A 14,828-nucleotide genomic window follows, 5' to 3' on the forward strand; every position below is an offset into this window, starting at 1 on the left:
AAGTTATATGTGGAAAGCTTTTGCAGCAATATTAAAGCTACAGCATACAATAAGAGTCATACTGTCGAACCGATGAAGGATTCTGGTTCCTTGCTATTTTGGTGTGTGAGTAAGTGTATATGTTGAGTTAGCGGTGTGCGGTGGTCAAGTGACAGTCTTGTGATATGAAATGTCTTTACTTCTACGAAACACCCTTATCTCTGTCCTACAATTAATAATTAATAGTAATTACACCCGGACAAACTTACCAAATATCCCCTATCTCTTATCCAAAACCCTTTCCACCCAAAAACAAACAGGAAAACATCCACTTCCAAAATCCCCAAAAAGTTAAGATGTCAGCATGAAACTAGAACAAATCATGTTCACTGTAATTCAACATGGCCACATTCACACTGCTTTCATCGGATCCATCCTGCCATCCTGCCTCGTCCGTCGATTGGAGCTCATTGGGAGAATAAGCAAAATAATAGCTCAGTCACTAACTGTAATAAAAAGATACTAAAGTCAATGAGAATGTACTGACAGTGGAACCGATTATCCACAACCCTTAAATTTGATATTTGCCGCCGAAAATCCATCCACCACCGAAACCACCCTCCACACTTTCCCATTTCACTCCTTCCATCCCAACAACGTTCCCAACCCCCCCCACACAATCCACCATCACCTCTTCAAACCACACAATTCCAAATTCAATATAGTAGCCTCTCGATTCTCAACTACCCACACAAAACATGCCATTGTCTGATGACTCTGGTCTGCCTTGTGTTCTGACGGCCAATACCAAGTTGCAGTGTTGTCTGCGTTCTATACTAGGTCGGGTACGGAATTCCGGAAACGATTTTGTGAGGTATTGATTTTTGGATGGGATGGATTTGTTCTTTCTTGGAAACGTTCTCAGACGGCTGGGAGGGCTATGCTGGAGAGGGATGAGAAATCTCTAGAACTTGATTGTAACATGGAATTTAACATGGCGATATTCAATAGACCTGGAGAGGACAAGGCGATTATCACTCCTCACTCCATACTGCCTTCACATAGATGAGCAAACACAGCACAAAAAAGCAACTCAACACTCAACTCAAACTCCATTAAGATGCATCACAATATGTACCTAAACTACCCCTCCCCATCCCCATCCTCTTCCCATCCCTTCCACAAACGACAATCCCACGCAAAGCCCGCATCCCACCCACGCCTCAAAATTTTGTATCGCTATAGATGCTAAGAATAACAAACGACTATATTACTCCACCTCGACCCCGTCGCCTTTTCATAACACAAGAACATTTCCAAAAGCATCAGAGATCTCGCGCTGTGACGGCGGGATAAATTCCTCTGGTTGTGTGGATTGGCCGATTTGTAGTCTGTCGACCATGATTTTGATGAGAACTGGGGGGACGGTTTCGTCTGTTGCTCGGATGGTGAGACGGAGCATCTAAATAAAGTCATTAGTCTTGTGACAGAACATGTTGGGACGGATGGCTTACCTGCTTCCCATAGTTGGGCTCCAGTCTCAACAGACATCCAAATTTCCGACCACCACCAATATGAAGAACACTAGCGCCTACAAAATTCTTTGAGTTTTTGTCCACGCCATCGAGAATGCCCCATCTGAATCCGTCGACCGTTTTTCGAATAAAAGAGTCGTTGAATTCCCGATCATTACCCTTCACACCGAACACCCGCTGCTCCTCTCGTGGAGCGCCTCCGATCTGATTCCATCGTTTAAAGAAATCATCCGCGGTCAACTCTGCAGGATCCATAAATTTGTGAATTGTGATCGGTAATTTTAATGTCAGGGCCTGAAGCGCACCAGCCAAATAACTGATTCTGATGGTTGGGCTCTTGTCAAAGACATTGTGAGCACTAAACATGATCATTTGTTGGCTCTGTAGGCCTTGAGCAATAGTGCTTTCTGGCAACCCTTTGACTTCCCAAGTCAAATTCTCCTTCTCAACCGCATCGAGATCTAGAGTCGTGGTGAACGAGCTGACCGCAGTGGGAGCTTTATTCGAGAAGTATAGAATGATACAGGCCATTTCTCCACGGTACTCTGACCGCACACCAACCTGTATCTGACCGTCTTCGTATAAAATGCCCTCTGCTTTTAGCAGAAGCTTGTTATAGCCAACCTCCCAGTCTGGAGAGAGATGTGCCGCGCTTGCCAAATTTGGTGCTTTGAGCATTTTTGGCTCTGCTGGTCCGGAGTCAAGCATATCAAGTCCAGCAAGATCACTAGAACCGTTGTGTTGACCATTGGTCCCGTTTGAACCACCATTTGTCGCTCCATTGGCAGGAGTGATGCCATTGGAACTTTGAGCGCGTTTTAATCCTGGATTCATGGCTAAAGACAGGTCTTTCTCACCCGCCTGGGCATCCTTACCTCCAACAACCCATGTCCGTTTGTCGCTTGTCTTTCCATGCTTTTGATGTAGGCGAGATAAAAGAGCAGATTGTCTCTCTGGGAATGGCGGCATTTCATCGCAAACCGTGCGAAGAAGATCGTCATTCGGAAGACTTGCCAGAGCAAGATACTCACATGCTCTCTGCTGAAGCTCGGAATCCAGTGTATGACTATATGCTTGGAAGACGTACATAAGGCGGGGCTTGATTTCAGGGAACAGATTGACGAATTTGATAAAAGAGGAGAGAATGATAGCTCTCGTGCTTGAAGAGCAACCTTGGAGTTTACTCTGCAGAGCGAGGAACTGTTCGATCGGACTGCAGCCTTTGTCTTCGGCGATTAGATGTCCAAACTCACCCAATAGGTAGCCACCTATTTTGACCAAGGTCTCGTGACAATGATCCGCCTTGACGTACTGCAAGATATTCTGTGCTGCATATATTTGCAATTGTTCGTTATTCGTTACAATCTGGATGACTCGATGCCATACCTCATCACTGACATGATCTCCAGCCATGGCTATGAGTCGGAGTGAGATATCAACATACCACTGTATGTCAGTGGCATATTTCTCTGTCAGAATAGCAATTTTTAGGACCATTTCTTCTCGAATGGCAAAATCTGCATTTTGCAGATAGTGTAATAGTTCTCCAACAATTGGTTGCGCGTTGGTAGAATCGCACATGCTGTACAGTAAGTCCAAGCCTTTTCGTCTCACACTGATATCTCTATCTTTCAAAGATCCAATGATGATAGACTGGTGCTGTTTGATGGGATCCAGAGTTTCGGCTCTCGCGGCAAGGTGTGTCATTGCTTCTAGCCCTAGGTAACGAACATTCGTTTCCCTTGACTGGATGAACTTTCCAAGTCTGCTTGATATTTGTTTCATGAGCGCCGTTTCTGTATCCAGGTGGATGATGAGATTAATTGCCTCGAACAGAACCGCATTCTGTGCATTATTTTGTTGGACGTTTTTTGGCATCTCTAATGCCAAATTCAAAATCTTCTGTAGTGATTCGCGGATCAAATCGCGAACATGGGTATCTTCTGTTAAGAATTAGCTTTGGCTTCAGAGATACCTCTGTTTACTTGCCTGAAGGAGGGAAATATTGTAACAATCGCAGCATTTTAACTTGTATCCACGGACAAGGTACTTTGTAGTAAAGATAATCCGACGCATATTCTTCATCTACAAGTATTCGCTTCATTCTTGAAGCTGCCTTTACATAACTTCCCTTGTACTGCTCAGGGTTGTCTTGTGCAAGAGCCATTACGAGAGAGGTCACGGACAAGGCAACTCCCATATCCGCATCATCCATAAGTGATATTATGCGTTCCGCCCACTGCGGTTGGACAATATCTGGATGTTTTCTATACAATCGCAATAGAGTCAGAGCAGCCTTCTTCTTCACAAACGATTTTGAAGTCCTGTATCGAGTTAGCCACAGCAACAACCATTATGCAGTTCCCATGTCTTACGGTGATATCAGCAGCCTGTGCACTTCTCCACTGAGCGCTTCTCCCATTTCCCTACTACCCACATTTGCAATCGCATGCAACGCCAGACAATTGAACAACTCATTGTGATCTGTGAGGTCCTTCCTTATGCTGTTGACGACGAGATGTAACAATTCGTGCTGCTCGTGTAGGAAAAGGGTCATAGCAAGATATCCAATCTGCTTTTCAGAATATTTGTTTGCAGAAATGAGATTGACAGCTTCGAGATGACCGAAATCGACATTCCACCCCAGAATGTATATGTACAGAAGCTAGAAATTGTCAGAGCTTATTTCTACATGCTGTTGAAATCCTACCTTGCAGACATATTTTTTCTTGTGGTATCCACTCAAACTGCCATCTATGGCTATGTCAGTGACTGATCCGAACCGCACACCATATCTTGCAAATACCTTTGAATTTCTGTCTAAATGATACCGTCAGCATTACAGTTGTTTTATGCGCTCCCAAAATGAACCTACCTTATGTTCGCCAATTCCTTATTGATCCGCTTTTCTTCTAATTCCCTTGCTCTGGCATTCCGCAGATCAGCGATGAACTGCACCAGTCCACGCATATTCGAATTATTTCCCGAGGTCCCCCTACTCAGGAAGTTCGAAGCTGCTGAGGTCGCCATTTTTACTGTCGAGTGTACCGCTCTCGATTTGTCAGATCAACAAGAAGCTGGATAACACGCCGACTTCCGCGCAAACCTGGTTGCAAGATCAACCTCCAAGCTCGAAACGCGCAGTCTTCTCGGGGTGCTTTGTTTCGATCAAGCTGATCGGCTTCGCAGGTGTGTTATGGAACGTGGGCTGGAGTCGTAGAGGGGAAGAGCTTCTCAGATTAGCCCAAGATCATGGCCGTCCATCCGCCGCGTGGTGGCCAGTAGCCAGCTCGAATTCGAACGCTGGTGTAGAATTATCTCGCGATGGGCGCAAAGAATTCGAAAGCTTCTAAATGCTTGGAGGTGTGCTTTGCAGATGGTGTTGAACCCCCCGTACAGAGGCGGCTAGTGTACACGAGTGACAGGGATTCTACGGAGACGGACTTAGAGGGCGGGAGCCTCGCGGGTACCAAATATTGCTAAACGTCACCATAGCCTTTCCAGCTTCAACATCATGAAGCTACACAATTGTATTTGTACAACTTTCAATTGACTATTATGAAAGCCCCAAATGTACGATCATTTTTACCTCGCAATGTTCATAGGCGGAGCATAGGTTTCATTCGAAATTATGCAGTTCAAAATCCAGGAAACCCTACTCTGCAAATCTTCAACCGGCGTACGAAATGGGCGCAGAAGGAACGAGCAGCAGCAGATGTCGAGAGTAGTAGGAGAGTCGATTATTTGAAGGATGAAGTGGCAATGAGATTGTCTGAGCGATTGCTGGTATGATTGTGTTCTACGACGCAAATGGAAGTCAAAGTGATCTAATGTTTGGTAGGACATTAATAGACATTTTGGCCACGTTCTCGACTTGGGTGCAAATTCATGTAATATCGCCCGCGCACTCACTCTACCCGATCCATTCCCAGAAGCAAAATCTCCGCCATTATCAACTCGAATTGGGCGGATAACAGCTGCCGACTCGTCGCGAGCCATTCTGTATCGAGACGCGGATCAACCGTTCAACAAAGAGGTAGACATCACTCGAGATGTAATCGGGGACGAAGAAAGTCTCCCATATGATGGAAACTCTTTCGACGCAGTCTTGAGCTCTCTAAGTATGCATTGGATTAATGATCTACCATCATTACTTGCACAGATAAACCACGTTCTGAAACCGGACGCACCGTTCATCGCCGCAATGTTTGGAGGAGATTCTCTTTACGAATTACGCACTTCCTTACAACTCGCGGATCAAGACAGAAGAGGTGGTGTTTCAACTCACGTCTCGCCCTTGGCAGATGTAAGAGATATGGGCGGACTATTACAGAAAGCTGGATTTAAGATGTTGACAGTAGATGTGGACGACATAATCGTCGATTATCCAACCTCGTTTGCCTTAATGCAGGATCTTCAAGCGATGGGAGAAAGCAATGCGGTGTTTGGTCGAGAATTTGGGCCAATACAACGAGATGTTTTGCTTGCTAATGAAGGTATTTATCGGGAGTTGCATGGCAATGATGATGGCTCGTTACCTGCGACTTTTCGTATGATATATATGATCGGCTGGAAAGAAGGACCAAATCAGTCTCAACCGTTGGAGCGGGGAAGTGGTCAAATCAACATCAAGGACATATTAGGAGGTGGAGATGTCAAGTAATAAATGTAATATATGTTGTACAATTGCATTTTTGAAGCGATTCTGAATCGGGCATTCAAGGTAAGTGGAACTCTTCTGTCCTATGTTGGGGTATTATTACTGTTCTACATTACATGTGTTGCATCAGCATATTTAGGCAACTGCTAGCACCTACAGTGGGTGTCAAGCTTCAATCCCTAGCTCAAACTAGCTCTTCGACAACGCTCCTCTGCGCTTCTGTTAAATCTGTCAATCTTGAAACCCTAGTTTTCTTCGTTAGCCTGCTATATATCATAGCTTTAGGAACGCGCCTCACACATTTCCACGTCCCGCTTCTGATATAGCACTTCTCTTTCCAATTCTAGCACAACGCTCCCTGCAAATAGCTCCTCCTCAAATATCTTCCACAGCTCAATCCCTACACCGTCGTCCCAGGCTGCGGCGCAACCCCCGGCAATGGAGTCGTAGCATTGGTAGCACTATACGCATTCGGCCTATTCTTCTCAACCGTCATCCTCGCCCTCAGAAACCTCGCACTCGCCTCCCCAACAACCTTATCCCTAACCGTAATCGTCGAATCCCCCGCTCCCCCCTCAACTAACACGCCTAACGCTACGCCCCCCCTCATAATCTCCTCTATCCAAATCTGCACCTTCTCGTACTCCACCATATCATTTCGCAGTCGACTAGGCAACCCACTGTTGTGTAGGAGCGCGACGAGGCCCGCGTTCACGGTGTTCGCGGCTGCGATGATGGTGATTGCTGTCCCGTTGCGAGATGCGGAGGAGGCGGAGAGGGAGGTGAGGGCTGCGCCGAGGATGAGCTGGGTTACGAGACAGAAGTTGTAGAGGAGGGAGGCGAAGTAGAATTTGTATTGTGCGAAGTGGCGGTAGCGGAGGACGTCTTTGTAGAGGCCTTCGTTGAGTCCGGATGGTGGCCAGATGTGCTGGCTTAATGAGTGTTTAAGGGGTGGTGGTCCGCCGAGGGCTTTGATGATTGAGTCGACGTATTCGTCAGGGATGTGGGTGAGGTATTCGGTTACTGGTGCTGTTGTTGTGTTGGGTATGTTTTTCTCGTTCAGGAGCTTGGTTTGCATCTTGTCTGAGGTATTGGAGCTCTGGTCTTCTGGGACATGGGCGTCTGGTAATTCCGTCACTGTTGCGGTAGCCATCGCTTTTGTGGTTGGTAGTTTACTTTCGTAGTCGAAATCGAAGCTCAAGAGCTGTATCCGTGTAAGTCGCAAACATTGAACGATTTAAAGAGGGCTCCAAACACATCACATCATAGCATCCCTCCATTCTCACTTTCAAAGCCACGAGAGCCTTGTTCAACGTGTGTTTGCTTCGTGTAACACCTCAGCTCAAATTTATCACACCTCCCAACTAACAACCAAAACAAGGGCCCGCTGACCGCCGCCATCTTCAACGAATTAACCAACAAGACCGAGTAAACCATCCAATACACTCACCAGCTGATCCATCATATTACCAAATCAGAGTCATCTTTAGGTTGCAATTTCACGCTGATGCAAGGCGTCGCTTCAGCTGTCAGAAAGAAGCGAATTACGTGAGTACCTACGGAGTGCTTGTTCCCCGCATTGGACGAAGAGCATCGGCGTCCAATCTTGTGTGGGATAACGGTGTGAGATGGAGGTCTCTCGGATCACTCTATGGCTCGAGGCTTGCGATGTGCAACAATTGATTGTGTAATGGCTTCCACCTTCCAATTAGGGGGCGGGATCACGTGGTATAACAACAAGTCAGTCAGAAAGGAAAAATACAGAATATTTATTGTAAAATCGTTTGGTATTCGATTAAGTTTTGCTGACCTTCTGAAATGACAGATATACAATTCCAAATTGTTCTTGTTGCGCCGATCCCCATATTTCTGCCCTGCAGAAACCGTTTCTTATGAAGCTGCTTAGCTTTACAATATACATTCGAACATATTATTCATTATCCATCCACTTCCCACATGGCAAAAGACAACAAGCGCTAGGAGATGTGACCACCGAGGATGATTGGTAAGGACCGACAAAATGGCTGAGAAATTCGAAAGGTACATCCCACTCGTCTCACAAAGTCCCTGAGATATCATGGTCTTCCTCCTCTCCACCTGCAAATATGTCCTGATCCGCTTTGATTCCTCTGTTTAATCCGTTGAACTGGAGATAGCTTCATTTGTCAAAATGAAAGGTAGGTAGAACGTACAGGTTGGTATCGGCGGAAGTAATGACATCAGCCGCAGTAGTTGACGGCTGTGAGTTCGGTACTGTTACTGTCGTCGTGTTCCTGGTAACAGATCTGTTTCTTCGGACAACCCCATCCCTTGGAGTATCACTTCCTCCCTTCTCATGACAGCTTGACCATCTGCCTCGTGTGTGTTGTAAATCGTAGTTAGTTCTATGCCACAATGCTCCTTCCCATCTATTACGTGTTCATCTTTCGAGCGCAGAGATACCGGGCGCTTCTGGCTTTTGCGTAGTTTCAAACAGACAAATAGGTAGACTGCTACAGCCAAGAAGAATAAGAGGAAGCAGGCAGCAGTAATTAATTGTGTCAAGTATGATGGTTTGGTGTTGCTTTGATAGTGCAGTAATTCGTTGATGGATATAGTGGCGCTACATTCAGGAGGTGCTTGGCTATCGAGACATGAGCGCGGTGTAGAGGTTGTTCGCGGCTGCAAGGTCGATTCAACAGAAATAATTGTGCTCGCTTTAGATATCAAGCCATGGGAAAGGGATATCGGACTGGTGATGATCCTTGTGGTAGAGGTCTCGGCGGTAGTTGTAGGAGGTTCCCCATCCGAGATGATAATTACTGTGGTATGATCCTGGGGACTTGAAGGCGCGACAGTAATGCTGAAACCGGCGTAGCTGTCAGTGGAAAACAAATCTCTCGATTCTGGTGTAGTTGTATCGGACTCCACTTGTGGTGTTCGACCAGCTATTCTCCCCATGTCCCTAACTAATATCGTAACCATCGTCGTAAGCAACATCTCTTCGACTGCTGTATCGCTGTTTGTAGAGGTTCAACATCTCCAGGCTGAACATAACGAAGACTGGAGACTCCCAACCCCTCAACAAGTCCTTACAGTCCAGCCTGTCCTCAACTCCCGGACGCGTAGTCGCCGATGCCTCGACGGCTACCTGCGTAGGTTAAGTCTGCTGCGGTTCAGTCTGGAGTACCTGCAGACAATTGACCGAGACCAAGAACCGGGTTCCCATTTGCAATTCATAGGTTTTCCTCTACATGTCGAAAGATAAACGAAACCAAAACCCATGTCCCTATCCGAAATCCACTGGCAGTCCTCGAACGCCGACGTCGTGCAACTGGAGATTTCAAGAAACTCCTCTCCATGGCCAAGGGATGAAATGCACGTCTCTGCTAAGCTCCCGACATAGATAGATTTGAACACACGTTTACTCTGTCCTCGTAGGGCCGAGTATCACCGGTACCGCAGTATATTTGGTACCATCCGGAAGAACTCTGGGTAACAAAGAAGGCAAGACTAAAGAATAGTAATGGATCGAGGCAAAACGAAGTAACTGCGAAGGTAATTCCAAATACAACGAACGGGTTTGCTGCAAACAGGTGGATGACGAAATCCAGTCACCCCACCGATCTAAAATTGTGCTCAACATAAAAGAAATCATAAATATATACAACACTAAGCGAAACCTCTCCAAAAACTCCAAAAAAAAAGTCAATAACCACAACACCACCCACCCCCTTCCCACCCAAAAGAAAAAGACCACCAACGCCAAAAACAGGAAAATATCACTACACCCGTAGGCTCCAAGTGTCTAAACTGGTCCGGATGGGGGTGCGCACGCTTCCCTCCGCCCGCTGCGCACCCACATCCGGGTTCGTTTAATGTTTCAGGAAAGTTTCTTTCTATCTTTCCTGGCTTTCGTGTTTAACGACGGGAAACTCCAGACACAAATCAGTCGCAGGCGGGCTGTTAGGCCCGCCTATTGGTTAGATCCTTTTCGTTTGATTTAATATTTAAAGTATGTTTGAAGGTGAATGTGACGAAGTGGGGCGGCCGTTGGCGAAGGGAGGTTTATTTTGGGGGGGGCGCCTTTGGTGGTGCGTCATCTTTTGAGGGCTGGGTCTTCCGAGTTTGGAGGGTTAGGAGAAGGGTTTGGATCTCTTCTTCTTCTGTTTTAAGGGATTGAAGACGGTCGATTCGCATTCTCTCGGCTGAGGCTTTTTCGATACCTTCATCTTCTGTCAGGATCTTGGACTTCTCGGTTCGTAGTGACTGCGCTGGAAGCTCTGGTAATATGATGGCCTCCATAACCAGTGGTGCTCGAGGCATTGGTGGTACTTCCGCCGTAGGTGAGTGGGAATTAAATGGGCCGCCAGGTGCCATCCTCCAAGTTTCGACTGTTTTATTGACCACGATCTTCTTTTTCAATGAGAAGGCTCTGCTAAGTCTCGTTCTAAGACTCCTGTTACTTTGAGCATCTAATTCGTAAGTTTTCTCAATCTTAGGGTCCCCAATTCCTTGGCCGTCCTTCTCGTAGATGGGTTCAGAGACAGGAAGTTCCGGGGTGAAAAAGGCATCGTATTTCTCCTTTTGGACACGTATGACCCGCAACATTGAATTCCGCCAATTCCAGCCATGAAAGATCCCCAAGATGATCATTGCGAGAAACAATACGGCTGAGAGTACACCGAGGACGGCTAGGTTCGCAGAGTCTGACCCGTCTCGTGGTCTGATATAGGACATCCGTGGCGAGATTTGCGCATTTGAACGAGAGAGTATTGCTCTGGAATTCAACGAAGAAGCAGAGGCCATCAAATCAAGACTCAGAGCATTGGCGACGTTGAAATGAGCCGCACCAGCGCCGACGACAGCTATACGCATCGACAGAGTGGACATGCTGACTAGCTGGATGAGCTCTGCGTTTCAAATTCGGGGAAATGATATCGGAGGTTCAAAGTTTATTCGATCGATAACTAACAAGTTAGATGAGTCTCCACATATTGAATCGAGGAACATACTCTTGCTAAGGATTACGGTTCATGCTTCCAAGGGAATCTGTGATTGAACGTCTACCAAAATTTTCATTTGCATATGAATTTCCGTTGCAAATGAATTGAACATCGAGGAAATGCTTCAGTATACCTTTCAGTCCGCTCGTCATTATCTACATCATTTACTGGGCTGACATCTGCGGAAAATTACTGTGTTGCAAGGATGGGTGGTTGGTGTTTTACCACGCCCGATGTGTCCCACAACGTAATGCGACACGACACGAAATCCCAATTCGGCCATGACGATCTACAAGATCTTATGCATTCGTGACTTTCAGACGGAAAGCTTTGCACCAACATCATCTTTCGTAAAATGTGGCTTCCGACACTCTTACCAAACTATGGCTTAGAGACCGCGCAACAGTCCCCCACGGCGCATCACCCTTGGCGATAGTACGAGTATATGCAGCTGACATATTTCCGCGATAGGCTTAGCATATATGTTATGAGCCATTGTCCGACATTCCAACTTCTCATTAAGCTTGAAGAAAAATCGACTTGGAGCATGACGCGGGCATATCGAACAGCCCTGCTTCAACACTTTCCCAGTCAGTCAATGTATCCGGATCCGTTGTCCGCCACAGACAACCTATATGCATGTCCGCAGAGAGTAGAACCTGATAAACCTCAAGCCTCAGATTTGAGACAAGACATGAATTTCGCATAGTGGAAACGAAGATGAAGTTCGGCGTGGAGCTGGTGTTGAAAGCGAGAGGAAATTCTCGACAGGAACATTGGGACAGGCGTTGGGATTTCTGCCCTCAACCACTATTTGCCACAGAAACGGTGTGCCGCCGTTTTAAAGTCATTCAACTTGGCATCTTTCGTCCAATAACTCGGCACCAACTCTCGAATGCTGAGCGAGCCACAGCAGCACCGGATAGGGTATAAATGTCAGACTCGCTCTCTGTGAGCTCTCGCCAAATAGGTTGTGTTGCTTGAACCGAGGCGGAAATACCAAAAGTTTGGGCCATGAACAATGCGGTTTGTTCGCTCTCAGATTTCGTTTGAATGGTCAATTCGAACATTTCTTCCGAGAGTCGCTGAGTGCAATCTTCGCAATCCGCACGCTCAACAGCCGAAAGGGTTCCTAAAAGACGGCTAGATATCATCAAACATGTAACGTATGTTGAGAAAACTTTGCAGTGAGAATCATATGCCAAGCTTCCGGGACGCATGCCAGGAAGTGACAAGAGTATCTTTGCATATCTGCCTCGCCATTTGCGAAGATTGCCTCGAACTCGGCGAAGGCCATCAATTACAGCATTTACGTAGTCAGATTTAGGTTCGGAATCCACACATATAATGTTGGTGACATCCCGAAACAGGCCTGGTAGAAAGGCTTTGATCATGATGAGGCTAATAGTGATTTCACTTCGGTCAGATATCAAGAACTCGTCTTCATGGATGATGGACCGGAAGACTTCTTGCCAAGATTCTTCCTCGAGAAAGCAAGTTTGATTGTTCATCACACATTCTGTCATCTAGCCAAAGAAACGGATTAGTGACTGAATGTAAGCGTCTGGAGCCATAGCGCGAGGACTCACAATTGGGCCAGTGTGTGCCATGAAAAGTGCCTTTTCAAAATCGGAATTATAATTGTTAGGACCACGGATTTGAATCAATCTAGCGGCTCCGGCCGAATGACGAACCCAAGCAGCTTCGCCGGTTGGATCAAGCAGCTACTCAGTGATATCAATATAGGCAGATATTTTGGAAAGACTGCGATGCTTACCTCAAAAAGCGCCAAAATCTCAGTAGCACAAAGGACCTGAGCACTATATCGTTGCACAGGATCATCCAATGCCTTCTGTAAAGTGCCTAACGCTTTGCAGTAGAAATGTGTAACCGCAGATTCCCAATTATCATGCGGAGAAATAATTTGCCTTGCGCGAGCAATTACACAGTCCGTGGCAGCACTCAAACATGCATAATGGCCATATTGACTGGGCAGATACTCCAAGTATGACCATTGTTTCTGCGTCCGTAACTGATGGACAATTTGGAGTGGGTATTGTGACAACGCATTTCGTACAGCACGACTGGCGAACATAGACGCCAAGGTTGACAAGTCTAGAATATCAAAGTCTGACTTGATATTGGTAAGCTCGTACCCCGTAGCTGGTAGACTAGCACATGGACTTGGATTCAGTGCAAGTTTTGCGAGCCACCTCTGTTGACTGGTCATTCTATTCGCTGCCTTCTGCTGTACATTCTTATGGTTGTAGACATTATGGCCCGGCGGGGACTCGGTTTTGATAATAGTGGTATTGTTCTCGTGGACCTCCTGATCCAATACCACCACGGCGGTGGGCGTAACATGGTTCGCTGGCTCAACGACAAATACAGGGTACTGGCGAAGATTATGTTTGCCATAATTCCCATCCTTTCTGCGAGCCGCAGAAGCCTTCTTCATCGCTTGCTTTCGGATGAGTGCCCGAACGGCTTGGTCTCGAGGCATCGTTGGAGCATCGATCGTGGAATTGACGAATTGAAATTCGACATTAGGTTGTTTCGGCATGATGAACGATGGTTCGGGAATGGTGGCAAGCCTGATAAGGAAGCTTTTGATAACTTGGGAATGTGGTTGTGTGTTGAATTCAAATCGGGAATATGGTATCCTGGTACATTAAGCAGGTCCTAAAAGACGGAGGGGTGTGCTATGCAACAATATTGCAGTGACAAAGGAAGAAGACTAGATATAAGTGAGATAATCTGGGGAAAGAGGGTTAATGGTATAGCAAAAGGAAGCTGGAACCGGCAGCTGATGTGATATCTGCGGTGGGAGAATAATAATAGAACAGATTGCATCCACAATCCACCCTCTCCTCCATGGTAACATCTGCACCTGTGGAGAACGCCGGATGCGTCTCAATGAAGAACGCAGGGGAACAGGGCTGGACGCGCCTCAGAATGATAGGATGAATGCACTGTAACTTGAGTTACGAAGGAATTATTTGGTGGTTGTGGTGAGGAAAGCTGCGGGAGAGGTCTCCATTCGCTAACGGAAGACTTGGGACCTGAAATCTCGGCAAACTATCCTAAAATGGTCAAGCGTTTGCTAGTTGGATGCACCTCTCGTATATGCTTTTACGGCTGAATCCATATCAAACATAAATCCGACTGTCCTCAGTATTTAATGCCTCCTTACACCTCGAACAGTTGGTAAGAGTTCAACGAGAGCATATAATGTACGACTCTTCCAACTGACTCCTACTTTATTTCAACCATGTCGCAGATCCTTCTCCACGTTTCGGGTTATTGGGGTCAAACATCCGCCTCTTGAATCCTTCTAGACACACACTGCGGAAGTCTTCAAGAATGGCTGATTGTCCTCCAAATACGATACATCTGGTACTTCGCATCCCCGATACCAAGCCGTGTTGTGCGCGCAAAAGCAAAAAAATCATATCTCCACGCCCCCATAGGATTTAGCCAAAGGAGAGAGGAACCCTCGAATCTGCCAGTCGCTGTTTATCGTCGACAATGAGTTTCTGACAACTGGGCATGAATCAAACAACCAAGGAAACATGAGACTGAGTTCAGCCGTCATACTTGCAGGCGAGATCTCATGCCAGATAATATGTCCTCAGGACGCGCTCCAAACACATTCACAAGAAAGAGAGA

At 46.5% G+C, this 14,828-nt stretch overlaps 6 protein-coding genes across 6 annotated transcripts; 1 reads left to right on the top strand and 5 right to left on the bottom strand.

The window, feature by feature from the left end:
• Window positions 1-1,276: 1,276 nt before the first annotated feature.
• GLAREA_07330 (ARM repeat-containing protein) lies at window positions 1,277-4,544 on the bottom strand (the record flags this gene model as incomplete). Its single annotated transcript, XM_008082018.1, has 7 exons — window positions 1,277-1,441; window positions 1,494-3,454; window positions 3,558-3,838; window positions 3,890-4,179; window positions 4,225-4,268; window positions 4,321-4,334; window positions 4,390-4,544. 7 exons carry the CDS (start codon window positions 4,542-4,544, stop codon window positions 1,277-1,279), a joined length of 2,910 nt encoding a protein of 969 aa, XP_008080209.1.
• A 528-nt stretch (window positions 4,545-5,072) lies between these two features.
• Window positions 5,073-6,177, top strand: GLAREA_07331 (S-adenosyl-L-methionine-dependent methyltransferase; the record flags this gene model as incomplete). Its single annotated transcript, XM_008082019.1, has 2 exons — window positions 5,073-5,300; window positions 5,356-6,177. The coding sequence occupies 2 exons, from the start codon at window positions 5,073-5,075 to the stop codon at window positions 6,175-6,177; spliced, it is 1,050 nt and encodes a 349-aa protein (XP_008080210.1).
• A 397-nt stretch (window positions 6,178-6,574) lies between these two features.
• GLAREA_07332 (uncharacterized protein) lies at window positions 6,575-7,327 on the bottom strand (the record flags this gene model as incomplete). Its single annotated transcript, XM_008082020.1, has 1 exon — window positions 6,575-7,327. The coding sequence occupies one exon, from the start codon at window positions 7,325-7,327 to the stop codon at window positions 6,575-6,577; it is 753 nt and encodes a 250-aa protein (XP_008080211.1).
• Window positions 7,328-8,430: 1,103 nt separating this feature from the next.
• On the bottom strand, window positions 8,431-9,138 carry GLAREA_07333 (uncharacterized protein; the record flags this gene model as incomplete). Its single annotated transcript, XM_008082021.1, has 1 exon — window positions 8,431-9,138. The coding sequence occupies one exon, from the start codon at window positions 9,136-9,138 to the stop codon at window positions 8,431-8,433; it is 708 nt and encodes a 235-aa protein (XP_008080212.1).
• A 1,083-nt stretch (window positions 9,139-10,221) lies between these two features.
• Window positions 10,222-11,046, bottom strand: GLAREA_07334 (uncharacterized protein; the record flags this gene model as incomplete). The annotated part of the gene is made up of 1 exon (XM_008082022.1): window positions 10,222-11,046. The coding sequence occupies one exon, from the start codon at window positions 11,044-11,046 to the stop codon at window positions 10,222-10,224; it is 825 nt and encodes a 274-aa protein (XP_008080213.1).
• Window positions 11,047-12,010: 964 nt separating this feature from the next.
• GLAREA_07335 (uncharacterized protein) lies at window positions 12,011-13,722 on the bottom strand (the record flags this gene model as incomplete). Its single annotated transcript, XM_008082023.1, has 3 exons — window positions 12,011-12,685; window positions 12,749-12,883; window positions 12,937-13,722. 3 exons carry the CDS (start codon window positions 13,720-13,722, stop codon window positions 12,011-12,013), a joined length of 1,596 nt encoding a protein of 531 aa, XP_008080214.1.
• Window positions 13,723-14,828: the final 1,106 nt, after the last annotated feature.

Source organism: Glarea lozoyensis, assembly GCF_000409485.1.
Source record: "Glarea lozoyensis ATCC 20868 chromosome Unknown GLAREA16, whole genome shotgun sequence".
In the NCBI taxonomy this organism is placed as follows: Eukaryota; Fungi; Ascomycota; class Leotiomycetes; order Helotiales; family Helotiaceae; genus Glarea; species Glarea lozoyensis.